The 26,021-nt window shown below is 46.2% G+C and overlaps 1 protein-coding gene across 4 annotated transcripts in view; it reads right to left on the bottom strand.

Annotated features, from left to right (window-relative positions):
• The window catches only part of LOC137095161 (phosphomannomutase 2-like), an 86,002-nt gene that overhangs the window by 44,320 nt on the left and 15,661 nt on the right, over positions 1-26,021 (bottom strand). For 2 of the 4 annotated variants that reach the window (XM_067461497.1, XM_067461498.1), the window contains exon 7: positions 25,535-25,650. In XM_067461497.1, coding sequence (XP_067317598.1) covers positions 25,535-25,650 — 116 coding nt within the window. Of the gene's footprint in view, positions 1-20,924; positions 22,992-23,168; positions 24,250-25,534; positions 25,651-26,021 lie in introns of those variants that run through there. The other 2 variants (XM_067461496.1, XM_067461495.1) reach the window with 2 other exon arrangements.

Below are 26,021 nucleotides of genomic sequence, written 5' to 3'. Positions count from 1 at the left end.
TCTTCTCCACCAGGGGCTCCTATTGAAGCTGGCCAATCAGAGACCATATGCAAATAGCACCACAGTGGCAAAAAATCGGAACGCTGTCACATACACCGCCCGCCGCCCTTCCTCTGTCCGATACAAACACTCTTCTTTATTATATACTAACTTGGGGACCCGGCGCTGCCTGGGTTATTATAGAAAGTGGGTAATGGCAGTTCTGTATGCCAAGTTTGGTCTGTATTGGTCATTGGATGACGGTTGCATTGTTTTCAGGAAGTGAGTGAAGGTAATTGAAGTCCCATTGTCCATGGTCAACCCTCCTCCAAACAGCAGCAGGATATAGAGTGAGTCATGGGGGCTCTGTGTGCCAAGTTTGGTCTTTATCAGTCATTGGTTCAGGGTTGCAGTGGTTTCAGTAAGTGAGTAAAGGTACTGCAAGTCCCATCATCCAGGGTCAACCCTCCTCCAAACCGCAGTAGGCTGTAGAGTGGGTCATGGGGGCTCTGTGTGGTCTCAGGAATTAAGTGAAGTTACTGCAAGACCCATCATCCATCTCCAAATTCTTCCAAACTGCACCAGGATGTAGAGTGGGTCATACTGACTGACTGTGTGAATTGTGATCGTGATCCATCACTGTTGGCAGTTTTAATGGTCTCAGGAAGGGAGTGCAGATATTGCAAGTCCCATCATCCATGGTGCATCCTCCTCCAAACCACACCAGGATGTAGAGTGCGTCATAGAGACTCAGTGTGCCGAGTTTGATCTTTGTCGGTAAATGGATGAGGGTTGCAGTGGTCTCAAGAATTGAACGAAAGTACTTCAAGTCCCATAATCCATGGTACATCCCCGGCCAAACCACACCAGGATGTAAAGTGGATCATGAGAGAGGTGTATGTGCCAAGTTTGGTGTAGATCAGTCACTGGATGAGGTTCACAGCTGTCTCAGAAAGTGAGTGATAGGACTGCAAGTCCCATCATCCATTATCCATTCTCTTCCAAACTGCAGTAGGATGTCTTTATTGGTAATTGGATGAATGTTGCTGTGGTCTCAGGAAGTGAGTGATGGTAGTGCAAGTCCCATCATCCATGGTCAACCCTCCTCCAAACAGCATCGTTATGTAGAGTAGGTTATGGGGGCTGTCACATACACCGCCTGCCGCCCTTCCTCTGTCCGATACAAACACTCTTCTTTATTATATACTAGCTTGGGGACCCGGCGTTGCCCGGGTTATTAGAGAAAGTGAGTAATGGCGGTTCTGTATGCCAAGTTTGGTCTTTATTGGTCTTTGGATAATGGCAGCATTATTTTCAGGAAGTGAGTGAAGGTACTTGAAGTCCCATCATCCATGGGCCATCCTCCTACAAACAGCAGCAGGATATAGAGTGGGTCATGGGGGCTCTGTGTGCCAAGTTTGGTCTTTATCAGTCATTAGATGAGGGTGGCAGTGGTGTCAGTAAGGGAGTGAAGGTACTGCAAGTCCCATCATCCAAAGTCCATCCCCTTTCAAACTGCAGCAGGATGTAGAGTGGATCATGGGGGCTCTGTGTGCCAAGTGTGGTCTTGATTGGTCATTAGAAGAGGGTTGCAGCAATCTTTGGAAGGGAGTGGAGGTACTTGAAGTCCCATCATCCATGGTCTGTCCTCCTCCAAACTGCACCAGGATGTAGAGTGGGTCATTGGAGCTCCATGTGCCAAGTTTAGTCTTCATTGGCGAGGGTCTCAGTGGTCTCAGGAAGTGAGCAAAGGTATTGTAAGTCCCATCATCCATCTCCAATTTTTTCCAAACAACACCAGGACGTAAAGTGGGTCATGAGAGGTCTATGTGCCATGTTTGGTCTTGATCCGTCATTGGATGAGGTTTGCATAGGTCTCAGAATGTGAGTGAAGGTACTGGAAGTTCCATCATCCATGGTCCACCCTTCTCCAAAACTTCAGCAGGATGTAGAGTGGGTCATGGGAGCTCTGTGTGCCAACGTTAGTCTTGATTGGTCATTAGATGAGTTTTGCAGCAGTCTTGGGTAGTGGAGGTCTCAGGAAGTGAGTGAAGTGACTGCAAGTCCCATCATCCATTGTCAAATTCTTCCAAACCGCACCAGGATGTAGAGTGAGTTATGCAGGCTCTCTGTGTAAATTGTGGTCCTGATCCATCATCGTTGGCAGTTGTAATCGTCTTAGGAAGGGAGTGCAGGTATTGCAAGTCGCATCGTCCATGGTGCATCCTCCTTCAAACTGCACCTGGGTGTAGAGTGTGTCATGGAGACTCAGTGTGCCAACTTTGGTATTTATTGGTAATTGGATGAGGGTTGCAGTGGTCTGAGGAATTGAGCAATGGTACTGCAAGTCCCATAATCCACGGTCCATCCCCGGCCAAACCACACCAGGACGTAAAGTGGGTCATGAGAGGTCTATGTGCGAAGTTTGGTCCTGATCAGTCATTGGATAAGGTTAACAGCGGTCTCAAAATGTGAGTGGTGGTACTGCAAGTCCCATCATCCATGGTTCATAGTCCTCCAAACTGCAGTAGAATGTAGAGTGGGTGATGGGGGCTCTGTGTGCCTATTTCAGTCTGTATTGGTAGTGTTCTGACCCAGCCCCCGGCCTTTCCTTTCCTCTCCTTCTCATCTTGGAATCTTGCATTTGAGGCTGGCCAATCAGAGACCATATGCAAATTTCCTTCTGTCATGCCCTGTTTCTGCCATGAACCCTCTTCTCCACCAGGGGCGCCTATTGAAGCTGGCCAATCAGAGACCATATGCAAATAGCACCACAGCGGCAGCCAATCAGAACGCTGCCACATACACCTCCCGCCGCACTTCCTCTGTCCGATACAAACAAACACTCTTCTTTATTATATATACAGATATAGACTAGCTTGGGGACCCGGCGCTGCCCGGGTTATTATAGAAAGTGGGTAATGGTGGTTCTGTATGCCAAGTTTGGTCTGTGGTCATTGGATGACGGTTGCATTGTTTTCAGGGAGTGAAGGTAATTGAAGTCCCATTGTCCATGGTCAACCCTCCTCCAAACAGCAGCAGGATATAGAGTGAGTCATGGGGGGTCTGTGTGCCAAGTTTGGTCTTTATCAGTCATTGGTTCAGGGTTGCAGTGGTTTCAGTAAGTGAGTAAAGGTACTGCAAGTCCCATCATCCATGGTCAACCCTCCTCCAAACCGCAATAGGCTGTAGAGTGGGTCATGGGGGCTCTGTGTGCCAAGTTTGGTGTAGATTGGTCATTAGATGAGGGTTGCATTATTTTCAGGAATCATATTATCATAGAATCAAAGAATCAAAGAGTTGGAAGAGACCTCATGGGCCATCCAGTCCAACCCCCTGCCAAGAAGCAGGAATATTGCATTCAAATCACCCCTGACAAATGGCCATCCAGCCTCTGCTTAAAAGCTTCCAAAGAAGGAGCCTCCACCACACTCCCTCCGGGGCAGAGAGTTCCACTGCTGAACGGCTCTCACAGTCAGGAAGTTCTTCCTCATGTTCAGATGGAATCTCCTCTCTTGAAGTTTGAAGCCATTGTTCCGCGTCCTAGTCTCCAGAGAAGCAGAAAACAAGCTTGCTCCCTCCTCCCTGTGGCTTCCTCTCACATATTTATACATGGCTATCATATCTCCTCTCAGCCTTCTCTTCTTCAGGCTAAACATGCCCAGTTCCCTAAGCCGCTCCTCATAGGGCTTGTTCTCCAGACCCTTGATCATTTTAGTCGCCCTCCTCTGGACACATTCCAGTTTGTCAATATCTCTCTTGAATTGTGGTGCCCAGAATTGGACATAATATTCCAGATGTGGTCTAACCAAAGCAGAATAGAGGGGTAGCATTACATCCTTAGATCTAGACACTATGCTCCTATTGATGCAGGCCAAAATCCCATTGGCTTTTTTTGCCGCCACATCACATTGTTGGCTCATGTTTAACTTGTTGTCCACGAGGACTCCAAGATCTTTTTCACACGTACTGCTCTCGAGCCAGGCGTCACCCATTCTATATCTTTGCATTTCATTTTTTCTGCCAAAGTGGAGTATCTTGCATTTGTCACTGTTGAACTTCATTTTGTTAGTTTGGGCCCATCTCTCTAATCTGTCAAGATCGTTTTGAATTCTGCTCCTGTCCTCTGGACTATTGGCTATCCCTCCCAATTTGGTGTTGTCTGCAAACTTGATGATCATGCCTTCTAGCCCTTCATCTAAGTCGTTAATAAAGATGTTGGAACAGGACCGGGCCCAGGACGGAACCCTGCGGCACTCCACTTGTCACTTCTTTCCAAGATGAATAGGAAGCATTAGTGAGCACTCTCTGTGTTCGTCCACTTAACCAATTACAGATCCACCTCACCGTAGTTTTGCCTAGCCCACATTGGACTAGTTTCCTTGCCAGAAGGTCATGGGGGACCTTGTCGAAGGCCTTACTGAAATCAAGGTACGCTACATCCACGGCATTCCCCGCATCTACCCAGCTTGTAGCTCTATCGAAGAAAGAGATCAGATTAGTCTGGCATGACTTGTTTTTGATAAATCCATGTTGACTATTAGCGATGACTGCATTTGTTTCTGTTTGCAGACCGCTTCCTTAACAATCTTTTCCAGAATCTTGCCCGGTATCGACGTGAGGCTGACCGGACGGTAGTTGTTTGGGTCATCGTTTTTTCCCTTCTTGAAGATTGGGACCACATTGGCCCTCCTCCAATCTGCTGGAACTTCTCCCGTTCTCCAAGAACTCTCAAAGATGGTTGCCAATGGTTCCGAAATGACTTCCGCTAGTTCCTTCAATACTCTGGGGTGTAGTTGATCTGGCCCTGGGGACTTGAACTCATTAAGAGCGGCCAGGTATTCCTGGACAACTTCTTTCCCAATTTGGGGTTGGATGTCCTCCAATCCCTCATCCACTCCATCTTGCTGAGGTTGAAGACTCTCTTTTTGTGAGAAGACCGAGGCAAAGAAGGCATTAAGTAGTTCTGCCTTTTCCCTATCCCCTGTCAGCATTGCCCCATCATCTCCTCGAAGAGGTCCTATCGCCTCCTTGCTTTTCCTTTTTCTACTGACATAAGAATAGAAGCCCTTTTTATTGTTTTTAATGTCCCTGGCAAGTCTGACCTCGTTTTTTGCTTTAGCCTTGCGGACCTTTTCCCTACAGGTGTTGGCTATTTGTTTGAATTCTTCTTTGGTGATTTCTCCCTTTTTCCACTTCTTGCGCATGTCTCTTTTGTGTCTTAGCACAGTTAGAAGTTCTTTGAACATCCATTCTGGCTTCTTTGCACTTGTCCTATTTTTTCTCTTTGTTGGCACGGTTTGCAATTGTGCCTTGAGTATTTCACTCTTGAGAAATTCCCATCCATCCGTAACTCCCTTGTCTTTTAGTATCTGTGTCCACAGAATGCTGCTCAGCGTTTCCTTCATTTTTTGGAAATCAGCTCTCCTAAAGTCCAAAATGTGGGTTTGACTTGTCTTAGTTTCGACCTTCCTTTGTACCTCAAATTGCAGGAGCCCATGGTCACTTGCCCCTAAGGATCCTACCAATTCAACCGCATTAATCAGGTCCTCCGCATTTGTTAGGATGAGATCAAGAGTAGCCAATCCCCTTGTTGCCTCTTCTACCTTCTGGACCATGAAATTGTCTGCAAGGCAAGCGAGGAATTTGTTGGACCTTGTACTCTTGGCCGAGTTTGTTTTCCAGCAAATATCGGGAGAGTTGAAATCGCCCATGACTACTACATCTCTCTTCTGTGTCTGTTTGGTCAACTGTTGGCAGAAGACTTCATAAAGTTCTTCCTCCTGGCTTGGGGGTCTGTAGTAGACGCCTACAACGACATCTTTTTGAGTCCCAGTTCCCTTGATTCTTATCCAGATGATTTCAAGCTAGTTTCCCAGATTGCTGTCTTGAATCTCTTCTGCAGCATAAGAGTTTTTGACATATAAGGCTACTCCGCCTCCTCTCCCTTTTGTTCGGTTTCTGTGAAAGAGGTTATACCCCTCGATATCTACATTCCAGCGATAGGAGTCATCCCACCAGGTTTCAGTGATGCCTATGATATCATATTTGTGGTGTTGTGCTAAAAGTTGGGTGAGTGAAGGTACCTGAAGTCCCATCATCCATGGCCCATCCTCCTACAAACAGCAGCAGGATATAGAGTGGGTCATGGGGGCTGTGTGCCAAGTTTGGTCTTTATCAGTCATTGGATGAGGGTGGCAGTGGTGTCAGTAAGTGAGTGAAGGTACTGCAAGTCCCATCATCCAAAGTCCATCCTCTTTCAAACAGCAGCAGAATGTAGAGTGGATCATGGGGGCTCTATGTGGCAGGTTTGGTCTTGTTTGGTCATTAGAAGAGGGTTGCAGCAATCTTTGGAAGGGAGTGGAGGTACTTGAAGTCCCATCATCCATGGTCTGTCCTCCTCCAAACTGCATCAGGATGTAGAGTGGGTCATTGGAGCTCCATGTGCCAAGTGTAGTATTGATTAATCATTGGCGAGGGACTCAGCGGTCTTAGGAAGTGAGCAAAGGTACTGCAAGTCCCATCATCCATCTCCAAATTTTTCCAAACAACACCAGAACGTAATGTGGGTTATGAGAGGTATATGTGCCAAGTTTGGTCTTGATCCATCATTGGATGAGGTTTGCAGAGGTCTCAGAAGGTGAGTGAAGGTACTGGAAGTTCCATCATCCATGGTCCACCCTTCTCCAAAACTTCAGCAGGATGTAGAGTGGGTCATGGGGGCTCTGTGTGCCAACTTTGGTCTTGATTGGTCATTAGATGAGTTTTGCAGCAGTCTTGGGGAGTGGAGGTACTTGAAGTCCCATCATCCATGGTCTGTCCTCCTCCAAACTGCACCAGGATGTAGAGTGGGTCATTGGAGCTCCATGTGCCAAGTTTAGTCTTGATTAGTCATTGGCGAGAGTCTCAGTGGTCTCAGGAAGTGAGTGAAGTGACTGCAAGTCCCATCATCCATTGACAAATTCTTCCAAACCGCACCAGGATGTAGAGTGGGTCATGCTGGGTCTCTGTGTAAATTGTGGTCCTGATCCATCATTGTTGGCAGTTATAACGGTTTTAGGAAGGGAGTGAAGGTATTGCAAGTCCCATCGTCCATGGTGCATCCTCCTCCAAGCCGCACCAGGATGTAGAGTGGGTCATGGAGACTCAGTGTGCCAAGTTTGGTCTTTATCGGTAATTGGATGAGGGTTGCAGTGGTCTCAAGAATTGAGCAAAGGTACTGTAAGTCCCATAATCCATGGTCCATCCCCGGCCAAACCACACCAGGACGTAAAGTGGGTCATTAGAGGTCTATGTGCCAAGTTTGGTCCTGATCAGTCATTGGATGAGGTTAACAGCGGTCTCAGAATGTGAGTGATGGTACTGCAAGTCCCATCATCCATGGTTCATCCTCCTCCAACCTGCAGTAGGATGTCGAGTGGGTCATGGGGGCTTTGTGTGCCAAGTTTGGTCTGTATTGGTAATTGTCTGACTCAGCCCCCTCTGGCCTTTTCCTTTCCTCTCTTTGAGCATCTCGGAATCTTGGAATTGAGGCTGGCCAATCAGAGACCATATGCAAATTTCCTTCTCATGTACCCGTTTCTGTCATGAACTCTTTTCTCCACCAGGGGCTCCTCTTGAAGCTGGCCAATCAGAGACCATATGCAAATAGCACCACTGCGGCAGCCAATCCAAATGTTGGAACTTTCAGGCTGGCCAATCAGAATCCTGGCACATACACCACCACACCGCCACACTTTTGTCCTCCACATACAAACTTTCACCTTTATTATATATATAGATATAGATAGATAGATATAGATATAGATATAGACTAGCTGTGCCCTGCCACGCGTTTCTGTGGCCCATAGTAAAACTTATCAAAGTTGAGGTAGATATCTGGACTATTATGAAAGAGAGGTACCTACCTATTCCTTCCCCCTTTTCCTCCCCCTTTCTCTCCTTTCTTCCTTCTCTACCTCCTTCTTTCTTTCCTTCTTTCACTACTTGGTTTCATCTTTCTCTCCTTCATTCAATCAGAAAGCTGGCACATACATTGCCACACTTCCACTGCACTTCTGTACGCCGCATACAAACTTTGACTTTTATTATATACTAGCTTGGGGTCCCAGCGCTGCCTGGGCTATTTGAGAAAGGAATTGTGTATCAAGGTGGGCCTCCATCAGTTATTTATATGGCTCACAGTGGTCTCAGTTAGTGAAGGTACTGCGAGTCCCATCATCCTCCAAACTAATCCAAGATGGAGAGTGGGTCATGGGGGCTCTGTGTGCCAAGTTTGGTCTTGATTGGTCATTGGTTGAGTGTTGCAGAAGTCTTGGGAAGTGAAAGTACAGCAAGTCCCATCATCCATCGTCCATCCCCTTCCAAACAGCACTGGAATTTAGAGTGGCTAATGGGGTCTCTGTGTGTCACGTTTGGTCTTGATCGGTTATTAGATGAGGGTTGCAGCAGTCTTGGGAAGTGAGTGGAGGTACATGAAGTCCCATCATCCATCGTCCATCCTCCAAACCGCACCGGGAAGTAGAGTGGCTCATGAAGGCTCTATGTGCCAACTGTGGTCTTGATCGGTTATTAGATGAGGGGTGCAGCAGTCTTGGGAATTGAGTGGAGGTACTTCAAGTCCCATCATCTATGGTCCATCATGCTTGAAACAGCATCAGGATGTAAAATGGGTTATGAGAACTCTGTGTGCCCACTTTGGTCTTGATCAGTCCGTTGGGTGAGGTTTGCAGAGGTCTCAGAATGTGAGTGAAAGTACTGGAAGTCCCATCATCCATGGTCCATCCTCATCCAAGCAGCACCAGGATGTAGAGTGGGTTATGCGGGCTCTGCGTGCCAACTTTGGTCTTGATCGGTCATTAGATGAGGGTTGGAACAGTCTTGGGAATTGAGTGGAGGTTCTTCAAGTCCTATCATCCATGGTCCATCCTGCTGGAAACTACACCAGGATGTAGAGTGGGTCATGCGGACTCTCGGTGTAAATTGTTGTCTTGATCCATCATTGTTGGTAGTTGTATTGGTCTTAGGAAGGGAGTGCAGGTATTGCAAGCCATCGTCCATGGGGCATCCTCCTGCAAACCGCACCAGTGTGTCATGCAGGCTCTCTGTGTGAATTGTGTCCTGATCCATCATTGTTGGCTGTTGCCAAGTGTGACGATGTGTAAATTTTATTCCTTTGGTTATGTGTAGTTTGGACAATGGTTTAGGGATGGTAAGTATGGGAGGTTATGTTTTGTGGGAGTGGCTTGGCGTTAGCTAAGTTGCCATAGCAACAGGGGCGGAGCTAACCGCCTCTTCAGAGGCAGCTGTGTTTTAAAAATCCAGTCAGTGGCCAGAGAGCTGCTGAGAGAATATTGAGTCTCAGGGTGGAGATTCAGGGAATGTAGTTGTAGGCCGGTGAGCTACAAGGAAGGACTGGTTTCTCTAGTGGGAGAACCAGGGAATTAATTTGTGACCAAAGGGGTTACAGGAAAGGACCCGGTAGTGAGAGAGCTACAGGGGGTTGTTGATTCTGAATTAAGAATCAAGGTTTGGCTGGGTTTAAGCCTCTTGTGCCAGCTGTGAAACCTTATGAAGTGTTTGCCTGAGTTTACTCATGAAACCTTTCAAATGTAACCATCAAGATTTATGCCTCTTTTGAAGAAACAGTTAAACTTATTATACTGCTGTTAAAATAAACTTGTTACTGTTCTCCTCAAGCCTTGCCTGATACAGTTTTTCTAAGTTGAACAGCCTGCAATAATAAAGCCAGCCAGTAACAGTCCCTTTATAAAATAGTTCCTAGGCTGATATTGATCGTTGCCCGGCTTCCCTCATAGATAAGGTGGCAGTGGGTGCTTTACCACGTGCACCTTCACAATTGGTGGTATTCGGTGGCATTAAAACGGTCATCGTTACAATTGGTGGCAGCAGTTTAATAATAACGACCTCCTCACACCAAGGTCTCAGGATGGGAGAGCAGGTATTGCAAGTCCCATCGTCCAAGGTGCATCCTCCTCCAAACTGCACCAGATTGTAGAGTGCCTCATGGAGAATCAGTGTGCCAAGTTTGGTCTTTTTCAGTAATTGGATGGGGGTTGCAGTGGTCTCAGGAATTGAGCAAAAGTACTGCAAGTCCCATCATCCATGGTTCATCCTCCTCCAAACTGCAATAGGATGTAGAGTGTTGCGACTTGCAGTACCATCACTCACATTCTGAGACCACCGTTAACCTCATCCAATGACTGGTACTTGAAGTGCCATCATCCATGGTCTGTCCTTCTCCAAACTGCACCAAGATGTAGAGTGGGTCATGGGGGCTCTGTGTGCTAAGTTTGGTCTTGATCAGTCATTGGATTAGGGTCACAGTGGTTTCAGCAAGTGAGTAAACTTACTACAAGTCCCATCATCCATGGTCAACCCTCCTCCAAAACTGCAGCAGGATGTAGAGTGGGTCATGGGGGCTCTGTGTGCCAAGTTTGGTCTAGATTGGTCATTAGATGAGGGTTGCAGCAATCTTGGGAAGGGAGTGGAGGTACTTCCATGGTTTGTCCTCCCATCATCCATGGTTTGTCCTCCTCGAAAGTGCACCAGGATGCAGAGTGGGTCATGGGGACTCTGTGTGCCAAGTTTGGTCTTGATCAGTCATTGGCGAGGGTCTCAGTGGTCTCAGGAAGTGAGTGAAGTGACTGCAAGTCCCATCATCCATTGACAAATTCTTCTAAACTGCACCAGGATGTAGAATGGGTCATGAAGGCTTTTTTTTCTTTCTTTCTTCTTTCTTTTCTTATTAAGAAGCTTCTATAGTACTGTATGGTATAATACCGTATTTTAAAACAACTCCTGCTTCTCCCTCACCCCCCCCCCCTTCTTCTCTACCTCTCTGATGTACTTTGTAATATTTTTAAAACTTTAATAAAGATTTATATATATATAAAAAAATGAAGGCTCTCTGTGTAAATTGTGGTCCTGACCCATCATTGTTGGCAGTTGTAATGGTCTTAGGAAGGGAGTGCAGGTATTGCAAGTCCCATCGTCCATGGTGCATCCTCCTCCAAACTGCACCAGGATGTAGAGTGCATCATGGACACTCAGTGTGCCAAGTTTGGTCTTTATCGGTAATTGGATGAGGGTTGCAGTGGTCTCAAGAATTGAGCAAAGGTACTGCAAGTCCCATAATCCATGGTCCATCCCCAGCCAAACCACACCAGGACGTAAGGTGGGTCATGAGAGGTCTATGTGCCAAGTTTGGTCCTGATCAGTCATTGGAAGAGGTTAACAGCGGTCTCAGAATGTGAGTGATGGTACTGCAAGTCCCATCATCCATGGTTGCAGTAGGATGTCGAGTCAGTCTTGCAGGTTCTGTGTGCCAAGTGTGGTCTGTATTGCTAGTGTTCTGACCCAGCCCCCTCTGGCCTTTTCCTTTTCTCTCTTTGTCATCTCGGAATCTTGGAATTGAGGCTGGCCAATCAGTCACCATATGCAAATTTCCTTCTCATGTCCCCGTTTCTATCATGAACTCTTTTCTCCACCAGGGGCTCCTCTTGAAGCTGGCCAATCAGAGACCATATGCAAATAGCACTGCGGCCAAGCCAATCAGAATCTTGGAACTTTCAGGCTGGCCAATCAGAGACCACAGTGGCAGCCAATCAGAAAGCTAGCACGTACACCGCCACACTTTTGTCCTCCGCATACAAACTTTCACCTTTATTATATATATAGATACACTAGCTTGGGGACCCGGCGCTGCCCGGGTTATTTGAGAAAGAAATTGTGTATCACGGTTGGTCTTTATCAGTTATTTATATGACTCACAGTGGTCTCAGGAAGTTAGTGAAGGTACAGTGAGTACCATTATCTGTGGTCCATCCTCCTCCAAACTGCTCCAGGATGGAAAGTGGGTCATGGGGGTTTTGTGTGCCAAGTTTGGTCATTAGAGTGTTGCAGAGGTCTTCGGAAGTGAGTGGAGGTACTTGAAGTCCCATCCTCCATAGTCTGTACTCCCCCAAACCTCACCAGAATGTTGAGTTGGCCACGGGGGCTCTCTGTGCCAAGTTTGGTCTTTATTGGTTTTTGGATGAGTGTCGCTATGATTTCAGGAAGTGAGTGAAGGTACGGCAGGTCCTATCATCCATTTTCCATCCTTCAAACAGCACCGGGATGTAGGGTGGGTCATGGGGGCTGTGTGTGCCAAGTTTGGTCTTTATCGGTAATTGGATGAGGGTTGCAGTGGTCTCAGGAATCGAGCGAAGGTACTGCAAGTCCCCTAATCCACGGGCCATCCCCGGCCAAACCACATCAGGATGTAAAGTGGGTCATGAGAGGTCTATGTGCCAAGTTTGGTCCTGATCAGTCATTGGATGATGTTAACAGCGGTCTCAGAATGTGAGTGATGGTACTGCAAGTCCCATCATCCATGGATGCAGTAGGATGTCGAGTCGGTCTTGCAGGCTCTGTGTGCCAAGTATGGTCTGTATTGGTAATTTTCTGACTCAGCCTTTAGCCTTTTCCTTTTCTCTCTCTGTAATCTCGGAATCTTGGAATTGAGGCTGGCCAATCAGAGACCATATGCAAATTTCCTTCTCATGTCCCCGTTTCTGTCATGAACTCTTTTCTCCACCAGGGGCTCCTCTTGAAGCTGGCCAATAAGAGACCATATGCAAATAGCACCACAGCGGCAGCCAATCAGAATCTTGGAACTTTCAGGCTGGCCAATCAAAATGCTGGCACATACACTGCCACACCGCCACACTTTTGTCTTCTGCATACAAACTTTGACTTTTATTATATACTAGCTTGGGGACCCGGCGCTGCCCGGGTTATTTGAGAAAGGAATTGTGTATCAAGGTTGGTCTTTATCAGTTATTTATATGATTCGCAATTGTCTCAGGAAGTTAGTGAAGTTACTGTGAGTCCCATTATCTGTGGTGCATCCCCCTCCAAACTGCTCCAGGATGGAGAGTTGGTCATGGGGTTTTGTGTTTCAAGTTTGGTCTTGATCGGTCATCAGATGAGTGTTGCAGAGGTCTTGGGAAGTGAGTGGAGGTACTTGAAGTCCCATCATCCATAGTCTGTACTCCCCCAAACCTCACCAGAATGTTGAGTTGGCCATGGGGGTTCTATGTTCCAAGTTTGTTCTTTATTGGTTTTTGAATGAGTGTCGCTATGGTTTCAAGAAGTGAGTGAACATAATGCAACTCCCGTCATCTATCGTCCATCTTTCAAACAGCACCGGGATGTAGGGTGGGTCATGGGGGCTGTGTGCCAAGTTTAGTCTTGATCGGTCATTAGATGAGGGTTGCAGCAATCTTGGGAAGGGAGTTGAGGTACTTGAAGTCCCATCATCCATGGTCTGTCCTCCAAACTGCACCAGGGTGTAGAGTGGGTCATTGGGACTCCGTGTGCCAAGTTTCGTCTTGATTAGTCATTGGCGAGGGTTTCAGTGGTCTCAGAAAATGAGTGAGGTTACTGCAAGTCCCATCATCCTTCTCCTTCCCCCCCCCCCAATGACACCAGGACGTAAAGTGGGTCATGAGAGGTCTATATGCCAAGTTTAGTCTTGATCAGTCATTGCATGAGGTTTGCAGATGTCTCAGAATGTGAGTGAAAGTACTGGAAGTCACATCATCCATCGTTTGTCCTCCTGCAGCAGGACGTAGAGTGGGTCATGGGGGCTCTGTGTGCCAAGTTTGTTCTTGATCGGACATTAGATGAGGGTTGCAGCAGTATTGGGGAGTGGAAGTACTTGAAGTCCCATCATCCATGGTCTGTCATCCTCGAAAGTGCACCAGGATGTAGAGTGGGTCATGGGGACTCTGTGTGCCAAGTTTGGTCTTGATCAGACATTGGCAAGGGTTTCAGTGGTCTCAGAAAGTGAGTGAAGTGACTGCAAGTCCCATCATTCATTGACAAATTCCTCCAAACCGCACCAGGATGTAGAGGGGGTCATGCAGACTCTCTGTGTAAATTGTGGTCTTGATCCATCATTGTTGGCAGTTGTAATGGTATTAGGAAGGGAGTGCAGGTATTGTAAGTCCCATCGTCCATGGTGCATCCTCCTCCAAACTGCACCAGGATGTAGAATGCGTCATGGAGACTCAGTGTGCCAAGTTTGGTCTTTATCGGTAATTGGATGAGGGTTGCAGCGGTCTCAGGAATTGAGCAAAGGTACTGCATGTCCCATAATCCATGGTCAATCCCCGGCCAAACCACACCAGGACATAAGGTGGTCTTGAGAGGTCTATGTGCCAAGTTTGGTCCTGATCAGTCATTGGATGAAGTCAACAGCGGTCTCAGAATGTGAGTGATGGTACTGCAAGTCCCATCATCCATGGTTGCAGTAGGATGTCGAGTCGGTCTTGCAGGCTCCATGTGCCAAGTTTGAACTGTATTGGTAATTTTTTGACTCAGCCCCTAGCCTTCTCCTTTTCTCTCTCTGTCATCTCGGAATCTTGGAATTGAGGCTGGCCAATCAGAGACCATATGCAAATTTCCTTCTCATGTCCCCGTTTCTGTCATGAACTCTTTTTTCCACCAGGGGCTCCTCTTGAAGCTGGCCAATGAGAGACCATATGCAAATTTCCTTCTCATGTCCCCGTTTCTGTCATGAACTCTTTTTTCCACCAGGGGCTCCTCTTGAAGCTGGCCAATGAGAGACCATATGCAAATAGCACCACAGCGGCAGCCAATCAGAATCTTGGAACTTTCAGGCTTGCCAATCAAAATGCTGGCACATACACCGCCACATCGTTACACCGCCACACTTTTGTCCTCCGCATACAAACTTTGACTGTTATTATATATAGAATAGAATAGAATAGACTAGAATATAGATAGATAGACAGATAGATAGAGACTAGCTTGGGGACCCGGCGCTGCCTGGGTTATTTGAGAAAGAAATTGTGTATCAAGGTTGGTCTTTATCAGTTATTTATATGGCTCGCAGTTATCTCAGGAAGTTAGTGAAGGTACTGCGAGTCCCATCATCTGTGGTCCATCCTCCTTCAAATTGCACCGGAATGGAGAGTGGGTCGTAGGGACTCTGTGCGCCTAGTTTTGTTCTTGATCAATCATTGGATGAGGGTCACAGTAGTCTCAGAAAGTGAGTTTAGGTACTGCAAGTCCCATCATCCATAGTCTGTTCTCCCCCAAACCTCACCATAATGTTGAGTTGGCCAAGGGGGCTCTTTGTGCCAAGTTTGGTCTTTCTTGGTATTTGGAGAAGTGTCGTTGTGATTTCAGGTAGTGAATGAAGGTACTGCAAGTCCCATCATCCATCGTCCATCCTCCTCCAAACAGCATCGGGATGTAGAGGGGGTCATGGGGGCTCTGTGTGCCAAGTTTGGTCTTGATCGGACATTAAATGAGGGTTGCAGCAGTCTTGGGAAGGGAGTGGAGGTACTTGAAGTCCCATCATCCATGGTCTGTCCTCCTCGAAAGTGCACCGGGATGTAGAGTGGGTCTTGTAGGCTCTGTGTGCCAAGTTTGGTGTTGATCAGTTATTGGATGAGATTCACAGGGCTCTCAGAATGTGTGTAAGGGTACTGCAAGTCCCATCATCCATGGTTCATCCTCCTCCAAACTGCAGTAGGATGTAGAGTGGGTCATGGGGGCTCTGTGTGCCAAGTTTGGTCTGTATTGGTAATTTTCTGATGCAGCCCCCTCTGGCCTATTGAAGCTGGCCAATCAGAGACCATATGCAAATAGCACCACAGTGGCAGCCAATGAGAAAGCTGGCACATACCCGGTCGCACAGCCGCATACAAACTTTGATTTTTATTATATGTATATATAGATAGATAGATAGATAGATAGATATAGATATAGATAGATATAGACTAGCTTGGGGACCCGGTGCTGCCTGGGTTATTTGAGAAAGGTATTGTGTATCAAGGTTGGTCGTTATCAGTTATTTATATGGCTTGCAGTGGTTTCAGGAAGTTATTGAAGGTACTGTGATTCCCATCATCTGTGGCCCATCCCCCTCCAAACTGCACCAGGATGGAGAGTGGGTCATGGGGGCTCTGTCTTTATCAGTCATTGGGTGAGGGTTGGAGTGGTCTCAGAAAATGAGTTAATGTTCTACAAGTCCCATCATCCACAGTCTGTTCTCCCCCCAACCTCAGCAGAATGTTGACTTGGCCAATGGGGCTCTCTGTGCCAAGTTTGGTCTTTATTGGTATTTGGATGAGTGTCACTGTGGTTTCATGAAGTGAGTGAGGGTCCATCAAGTCCCGTCATCCATTGTCCGTTTTCCTCCAAACAGCACTGGGTTATAGAGTGGCTCATGGGGGCTCTGCGTGCCAAGTTTCATCTTGATCGGTCATTAGATGAGAGTTGCAGCAGTCTTGGGAAGAGAGTGAAGGTACCGGAAGTCCCATCATCCATGGTCCGTCCTCCTCGAAAGTGCACCAGGATCTAGAGTGGGTCATGGGGGTTCTGTGTGCCAAGGTTGGTCTTGATCAGTCATTCTCGAGGTTCTCAGTGGTCTCAGGAAATGAGTGAAGTGACTGCAAGTCTCATCATCCATTTCCAAATTCTTCCAAACCACACCAGGATGTAGAGTGGGTCATGCGGGCTCTCTGTGTGAATTGTGGTCCTGATCCATCATTGTTGGCAGTTGTAATGGTCTTAGGAAGGGAGTGCAGGTTTTGCAAGTCAGATTGTCCATGGTGCATCCTCCTCCAACCTGCACCAGGATGTAGAGTGCATCATGGAGACTCAGTGTGCCAAGTTTGATCTTTATCGGTAATTGGATGAGGTTTGCAGTGGTCTCAGGACTTGAGCAAAGATACTGCAAGTCCCATAATCCATGGGCCATCCCCGGCCAAACCACACCAGGACGTAAAGTGGGTCATAAGAGGTCTATGTGCCAAGTTTGGTCTAGATCAGCCACTGGATGAAGGTCAAAGCGGTCTCTGAAAGTGAGTGATGGTATTGCAAGTCCCATCATCCATGGTCCATCCTCCTCCAAACTGTAATAGGATGTCAAGTGAGTGAAGGTACTACAAATCCCTCAGGCCCTTTCCTTTCTCTTCTTATCCATTTGAGAATTTTAGAATGTTTGGGGTTTATTTTTCTCGTGTCAGGAGCGACTTGAGAAACTACAAGTCATTTCTGGAGTCAGAGAATTGGCCGTCTGCAAGGACATTGTCCAGGGGATGCCAGGATGTTTTGATGTTTTACCGTCTTTGTGGGAGACCTTTCTCATGTACCACCAGGGGCTGCTGTTGAGGCTGACCAATCAGAAACCATATGCAAATTTCCTTCTGTCATGTCTCTGCTTCTCTCATTAAGCCTCTTCACCACAAGGGGGTCCCTTTGAGGCTGGCAAACCAAAGACCGCTGTGGCAGCCAATCAGAAAGCTGCCACAAACCGCTCTGCCCTACGTTCTCCTTCCACCACATACAAATATTGACTTTTATTATATACTAGCTTGAGTACTTTGGTCACATCATGAGGAGACAGGAAAGCCTAGAGAAGACAATTATGCTGGGGAAAGTGGAAGGCAAAAGGAAGAGGGGCCGACCAAGGGCAAGATGGATGGATGGCATCCTTGAAGTGACTGGACTGACCTTGAGGGAGCTGGGGGTGGTAACGGCCGACAGGGAGCTCTGGCGTGGGCTGGTCCATGAGGTCACGAAGAGTCGGAGACGACTGAACGAATGAACAACAAAGCTTGAGGACCGGGTGCTGCCCGGGTTATTAGAGGAAGTGGGTAATGGCGGTTCTGTATGCCAAGTTTGGTCTTTATTGATCATTGGATAACGGCTGCATGGTTTTCAGGTGGTGAGTGAAGGTGCTTGATATCCCATCATCCATTGTCCACCCTCCTCCAAACAGCAGCAGGATATAGAGTTGGTCATGGGGGCTCTGTGTACCAAGCTTGGTCTTTATCAGTCATTGGATGAGGGTGGCAGTGGTTTCAGTAAGAGAGTGAAGGTACTGCAAGTCCCATCATCCAAAGTCCCATCTTCCTTCAAACTGCAGCAGGATGTAGAGTGGATCATGGATTCTCTGTGTGCTAAGTTTGGTCTTTATCAGTCATTGGATTAGGGTCGCAGTGGTTTCAGTAAGTGAGTAAAGGTACTGCAAATCCCATCATCCATGGTCAACCCTCCTTCAAAACTGCAGCAGGATGTAGAGTGGGTCATGGGGGCTCTGTGTGCCAAGTTTGCTCTTGATTGGTCATTAGTTGAGGGTTGAAGCAATCTTGGGAAGGGAGTGGAGGTACTTGATGTCCCATCGTCCATGGTGCATCTTCCTCCCAACTGCCCCAGGATGTAGAGTGCGTCATTGAGACTCAGTGTGCCAAGTTTGGTCTTTATAGGTAATTGGATGAGGATTGCTGTGGTCTCAGAAATTGAACAAAGGTACTACAAGTCCCATAATCCATGGTCCATCCCTGGCCAAACCACACCAGGGCGTAAAGTGGGTCATGAGAGGCCTATGTGCCAAGTTTGGTTCTGATCAGTCATTGGATGAGGTCAACAGCGTTCTCAGAATGTGTGATGGTACTGCAAGTCCCAACATCCATGGTTCATCTTTCTCCAAACTGCAGTAGGATGTAGAGTGGGTCATGGGGGCTCTGTGTGCCCAGTTTGATCTGTATTGGTAATTTTCTGACAGCGTCCCTGGCCTTTTCTTTTCCTCTCTTTGTCATCTCGGAATCTTGGAATTGAGGCTGGCCAATCAGAGACCATATGCAAATTCCCTTCTCTCATGTCCCTGTTCTGTCATGAACCCTTTTCTCCACCAGGGGCTCCTGTTGAAGCTGGCCAATCAGAGACCATATGCAAATAGCACCACAGTGGCAGCCAATCGGAAAGCTGCCACAAACTCCTCCACCCTACATCCTATGTCCTACGTCACATACAAACTTTGACTTTTATTATAAACATAGATATAGATATATAGATATAGATAGATATAGACTACCTTGGGGACCCAGTGCTGCCCGGGTTATTAGAGAAAGTGTTTAATGGCGGTTCTGTATGCCCAGGTTATTTGAGAAAGGAATTGGTCAAGGTTGGTCTTGATCAGTTATTTATATGGCTCGCAGTAATCTCAGGAGGTTAGTAAAGATACTGCAAGTTCCATCATCCATAGTCCATCCTGCTCCAAACTGCACCGGGGTGTGGAGTGGCTCATGAGGACTCTGGGTGCCAAGTTTGGTATTGATCATGCATTGAATGAGTGTCACTGTGGTTTCAGTAAGTGGAGGTACTGAAAATCCCATCATTCATAGTTCTTCCCCTTTAGAACTGCACCAAATGTAGAGTGGCTCATGGGGGCTCTGTGTGCCAAGTTTGGTCTTGATCGGTCATTGGATGTGGGTTGCAGCAGTCTTGGGAAGTGAGTGGAGGTACTTGAAGTCCCATCATCCATGGTCCTTGAAAGTGCACCAAGATGTAGAGTGGGTCATGGGGCCCTGTGTGCCAAGGTTGGTCTTGATCAGTCATTGGCAAGGGTCTCAATTGTCTCATGAAATGAGTGAAGTGACTGCAAGTCTCATCATCCATTTCCAAATTCTTCCAAACCGCACCAGGATGTAGAGTGGGTCATGTGGGCTCTCTGTGTGAATTGTGGTCCTGTTCCATCATTGCTGGCAGTTGTAATGTGTCAGGAAGGGACTGCAGGTATTGCAAGTCCCTTCGTCCATGGTGCATCCTCCGCCAAACCACATCAGGATATAAGGTATGTGTCGTGGAGACTCAGTGTGCCAAGTTTGGTCTTTATTGGTAATTGGATGAGGGTTGCATTGTTTTCAGTAAGTGAGTGAAGGTCCTGCAAGTCCCATCATCCAAAGTCCATCCTCCTTCAAACTGCAGCAGGATGTAGAGTGGGTCATGGGGGGTCTGTGTGCTAAGCTTGGTCTTGATCAGTCATTGAATTAGGGTCGCAGTGGTTTCAGGAAGTGAGTGAAGGTACTGCAAGTCCCATCATCCATGATCCACCCTCCTCCAAACTGAAACAGGATGTAGATAGGGTCATGGGGGCTCTATGTGCCAAGTTTGGTCTTGATCGGTTATTCGTTCAGGGTTGCAGTAAAGGGTCTCAGTAAAGGCACCTCAAGTCCCATCATTCATGGTCCATCCCCCTTAGAACTGCATCATTATGTAGAGTGGGCCATGAGTACTCTGTGTGCCAAATTTGGGCCTGGTCTGTGATTTGTAGGGGCAGCAGTGGTTTTTGGGAAGTGAATGGGTGAAGATACTGCTAATCCCATCATTCGTGACCCATCCTGGCCTGAACAACAGCAGGTTGTAAGGTGGGCCATTGGGCCTCTGTGTGCCAAGTTTGGTCCTGATCCGTCATTGGTGTGCGCTAAGGAATGGACGCTTACTTCTTGGGAGGAGGGCAATGTCCAGTCTCGATAAAATAGTAAAGAGTAGAGACATCAGACTGGCAACAAAGATCTGCCTAGTCAAAGCCATGGTATTCCCTGTAGTCACCTACGGATGTGAGAGCTGGACCTTAGGGAAGGCTGAGCGAAGGAAGATCGATGCTTTTGAGCTGTGGTGTTGGAGGAAAGGTCTGAGAGTGCCTTGGACTGCGAGAAGATCCAACCAGTCCATCCTCCAGGAAATAAAGCCCGATTGCTCACTGGAGGGAAGGATACTAGAGACAAAGTTGAAGTACTTTGGCCACATCATGAGGAGACAGGAAAGCCTAGAGAAGACAATTATGCTGGGGAAAGTGGAAGGCAAAAGGAAGAGGGGCCAACCAAGGGCAAGATGGATGGATGGCATCTTTGAAGTGACTGGACTGACCTTGAAGGAGCTGGGGGTGGTGACGGCCGACAGGGAGCTCTGGTGTGGGCTGGTCCATGAGGTCACGAAGAGTCGGAGACGACTGAACGAATGAACAACAACAAAGGAATGGAGTTAAACTACTTCAAATCCCATAATCCCTCAGACTGCAACAGAATATAGAGTGGAATTTGGGGGGGGGGGGTCTGTGTGCCAGGTTTGGTCTTGTTCTGTCATTGTTGGGGGCCACAAGGCGTTTTTGATTTCAACTCCAACCATTCCTGGCAGCTTCAGGAACCTTTCTTTTTTCCTTCTGCTACCTCAGAATATTGAGGTTGGCCAATCAGAGACCATATGCAGATTGTACCACAGTGGCAGCCAATCAGAAAGCTGCCACATACCCCTCCCTATCTACCTATGTCAGCTATCCTCCACATACATACCAACATTGACTTTTATTATAGATACTAGCTTGGAGATGTAGAGTGCGTCATGGAGACTCAGTGTGTCAAGTTTGGTCTTTATTGGTAAATGGATAAGGGTTGCAGTGGTCTCAAGAATTGAGCAAAGGTACTGCAAGTCCCATAATCCATGGTCCATCCCCGCCCAAACCACACCAGGACATAAAGTGGGTCATGAGATGTCTATGTGCCAAGTTTGGTCGTGATCAGCCATTGGATGAAGTTAACAGCGGTCTCAGAATTTGAGTGATGGTACTGCAAGTCCCATCATCCATGGTTCATCTTCCTCCAAACTGCAGTAGGATGTAGAGTAGGTCATGGGGGCTCTCTGTGCCAAGTTTTGTCTGTATTGGTAATTTTCTGGCCATTTCCTTTCCTCTCTTTGTAATCTTGGAATCTTGGAATTGAGGCTGGCCAATCAGAGACCATATGCAAATTTCCTTCTCTCATGTCTCTTTCTGTCATGAACCCTTTTCTCCACCAGCGGCTCCTGTTGGAGCTGACCAATCAGAGACCATATGCAAATAGCACCACCGTGGCAGCCAATCAGAAACTTGGAACTTTCAGGCTGGCCAATCAGAGACCATATGCAAATAGTACCACAGTGGCAGCCAATCAGAAAGCTGGCACATACTCCTCCGCTCGCACCACCACACGTCTGCCGCATACGAACTTTGACTTTTATTATATAGACTATCTTGGGGTCCCGGTGCTGCCCGGGTTATTAGAGAAAGTGGGTAGTGGCAGTTCTGTATACCAAGTTTGGTCTTTTTTGGTCCTTGGATGACAGTTGCATTGTTTTCAGGAAGTGAGTGAAAGTACTTGAAGTCCCATCATCCATGGTCCACCGTCCTCCAAACTGCAGCAGTATATAGAGTGGGTCATGAGGGCTCTGTGTGCCAATTTGGTTTTGATCAGTCATTTGCAAGGGTCGCAGTGGTTTCAGTAAGTGAGTAAAGGTACTACAAGTCCCATCATCCATGGTCCACCCCCTTAGAATTGCATCAGGATGTAGGGTGGGCCATGAGTACACTGTGTGCAAAGTTTGGGCCTGTTCTGTGATTTGTAGGGGCTACAATGTTATGTGGAGAAAGCATCAGGAGATAATTCTTCTGGATCATAGCCAGACAGTCCAGAAAACTCACAGCAACCCAATGCTATTTTTGTTGGACTTGAGAAAATGTCTCTGGGAATCTCTAGGTCAGACCTGGGAAAACTTGGGCCCTCCAGATGTTTTGGACTTCAACTCCCACCAGGCTGTTAGGAAATGTGCGAGTTCAAGTCCAAAACACCTGAAGGGCCCAAGTTTACCCAGGCCTGACCTAGGTCCTCCAGCATGGCTCTGTGGCCAATGTCTGCTGGAAGTTGACAAAAAAAATCCAAACGGGACCTAGACATTCCTAAGAAAAACATGTTAATCAAACGTACAAATGTGGAGGAGGGTTGACTAGAGTGTGATCCCAAACAAGAGAGACACAAAAATTTGTGACAGGGAACCTCATGTGGTTATAGGGACTAAAGCAAACAGTACATTTCTGACAATGGTATGGGATACACAGAAATACATGAAGGAGTCCCCGGTGGCGCAGTGGGTTAAACCCCTGTGCCAGCAGGACTGAAGACCGACAGGTTGCAGGTTCGAATCCGGGGAGAGGCAGATGAGCTCCCTCTATCAACTCCAGCTCCTCATGCAGGGACATGAGAGAAGCCACCCACAAGGATGATAAAAACATCAAATCATCCGGGCATCCCCTGGGCAATGTCCTTGCAGACGGCCAATTCTCTCACACCAGAAGCGACTCGCAGTTTCTCAAGTTGCTCCTGACACGACCAAAAAAAAAAAAAAAAATGAAGGTAGGAAGGAAGTAAGCAATTATGTGTATGTGTATGTGTGTGTATGTATATACAGTATATTTATTCTGCTAGCCATGGATGTGTGGTTAGTTTATTTCGGAAACCACTGTTGGTGTGTGTGTGTGTGTGTGTACATACGCACGAACAGTGGTTTCTGAAATAAACTAACCACACATCCATGGTGAGCAGAAAGAGCCATCAGTACAAATGGCTCAGAAGGACAGTGGACCCAAGACGGTGGCAAGGTGCATTTGCTCGAGACATATGGATAACAAGAGAATGTGCATGTCTCAAGCTAGAACCCTGACAAGAGAATGTATAACCCTGAAAACCGTACTATGATATCTGCCAAGAGTTGTGCTGTGGGGTGAAGTAGAAAAAAATGTGTTTAACCGTTCAACTTTTTTGGAGGTCAGCTATGAGGGAAAGGAAACAAGGCCAGGGCTGAGGTATGAATTTGAAGAAAAATATTTCACGGCTTGCAAAGATTTCTGAAATGGTGCCTTCACTTTCCAAAGAAATAGCAGCTTGAGGGAGCAAATGAGAGTGTACAGTCCTGATCCTGATTCCTGACCTCCGTTGACTGACACACACACACACACATATATGTATATGTATGTATTGTTGAAGGCTTTCATGGCCGGAATCACTGGGTTATTGTGTGTTTTCCAGGCTGTATGGCCATGTTTCAGAAGCATTCTCTCCTGACGTTTCGTCTGCATGTTTATGATCTGGCCCCTTCTGACTTTTTTTTTACCTGTTTGGACCTCTGAAAGACAACCTATGTGGTTTCAGATTCAGTGACTTGAGTGACGCTAAAACAGCTTTAAAATCATGGGTCATGAAGCAAAACCCAGAATTTTCCCAAAATGGTTTTGATGCCTGGGTTAAACGATGGTGCAAAATGTGTACAAATTGATGGTTACTATGTTGAATGCTAGTTTTGTGTAGAAGACAGTCCAGGCTATGATCTGGTGCAGCTTCTGCTGTTATATGTTATATGTTCATTCATAATGTTTTTATGACACAGGAGGCATTACTTTTTGACCCACCCTCTTATATTAGAATATCTGTTCTAAGTAGCCTACAGTTAATTTTGGTGTAAAACAAGTCCCATGCCCTATTTAAGGAACAATTCTTCACATATCTGCCTTGTTTGCTCAGGAGAAGTCACACTGTGCCCAATGGTTCTGGGGTCTGTGTAGATTTCGTAGTCGTTCCCACCCTGCGAATGAGACAAGTTGGTGTTGCTACTCTGTCCTGCTTTCTCTCTCTGCAAAAGTATCTCAAAGCAACTTACCAGAAAATCAATGCAATACCATTTGAAAATATACCAACATTATTTTTTTTAGTGTGTTTAAGCATTACTTTTTAAAAATAGATTTGTAATACTTTTTAATTTACATACATTAACAACTTACATTGTAAACAAAACAAAAAAAACCAGTGAACATTTTACAAACACATAGCCCCACCACCAAGGCCAGAACAAGTATCCTTTCCTTCGCCATATATTGACAAGTCAATCAGTAATCAAATGTCATATCCAAAATTCCTGACCAACAGGGTTATATTGTTTTCCATTTTCATTTTCTAAAGCATATTTAATAAAGATCGATCTGTATGCATCAAAATCTGATGTACGCATCAAAATCCCCCCGAATACCCTCATTTCCATTGATAGTTCATCATTTAAGGCTATGTTCCATACCTCCCTATACCATGCTTCTGGTGTAAGATTAGTTACTATTTTCCAATTCCTTGCTATTATAATTCTTGCCACTGTGAGTAAAATAATCACCAATTCTTTCTTTTCCATTTCTAAATTAAATGGCATCCATTAGTAATTAGTAATCCATTAGCTTTGAGTACCCCTAGAGGTGAGAAAAGCGGTATATAAATAATAATAATGCTAACCTAGCATCCGAAGTAATATTTAGTCCTATAATATGCTGATTTCAATAAATATGTCATTCCAAAAACTCTTCAATTGGGGGCATTCACACCATAAATGATATGCTGGCCTGCAATTCCCATCATCCCCTATTTAAATGCTGGAAGTATAATAATAAATGAAAATATAATAATATAACTTATTTACTTAAAAAATATGCCACATCTCCAACATTAAAATAGAATTAAGTATTAGAAGTATTAAAATTAAACAGTTAAATCCCTTAACACGGATTAAAAACCTGTTCACAGCTAAAACCACAGCACCCCTCACTTTGGGGTGTTCTAAGTCCTATCTAAAATAGTAAACATCCACCCCCATTCTAGCACTCTTTGGATGTATTACACTACAACTTCCAGCATTTAAATAGGGAATGATGGGAACAGAAGCCCAGCATATCAGGAAGGCACTGGGTTGGAAGAAAATACTGTAATGTCTGTAATGGGACTAGATTAGATTTTTGTCAAGACTGCAAATGAATACGGTCCTGCATGTAAGAGGGTCTTCTGTTGCAGATTGACTCCCAAAGATAATTTTGTTGTATTTCCCAACTTACCGGCATGGTCTTGTCGCCAAAGAAATAAATCTTTTTAAAGCCATCTTTGGAAACAATTCCTAAGCAGAACCGTTTATCCCAACCGTCTGGAAACACGTCAAAACGTATCTGTCCACCTGGATGGATAAAGGTAAACAACATAGATGATAAGTTTGTTACATGGAGAAGGAATGAGAATTTCATTGATCGGATACAGATAAATTTCTCTAGGAATCTTTAGGTGATTTGATTATTCACAGATTTGATTAATGCATTCTCTGTATACAGAGGTGACACCTAGGTGTCTTTCTCTTCCTTCTTTCCTCCCTTCCTTTCCTTTACTCCTTTTTTCTTCCCTCCCTTATTGATTGACTGATTGATTGATTGATTGATTGATTTAAAATATTTATATTCCACCCTTCTCACCCCGAAGGGGACTCAGGGTGGAGCACAGCATATATATGGCACGCATTCCATATAATTATACATAGACACTAAAATCAGTTGC

Source organism: Anolis sagrei, chromosome Y, assembly GCF_037176765.1.
Source record: "Anolis sagrei isolate rAnoSag1 chromosome Y, rAnoSag1.mat, whole genome shotgun sequence".
NCBI lineage: Eukaryota > Metazoa > Chordata > Lepidosauria > Squamata > Dactyloidae > Anolis > Anolis sagrei.
This window is presented reverse-complemented; position numbering and strand designations above follow the sequence as displayed.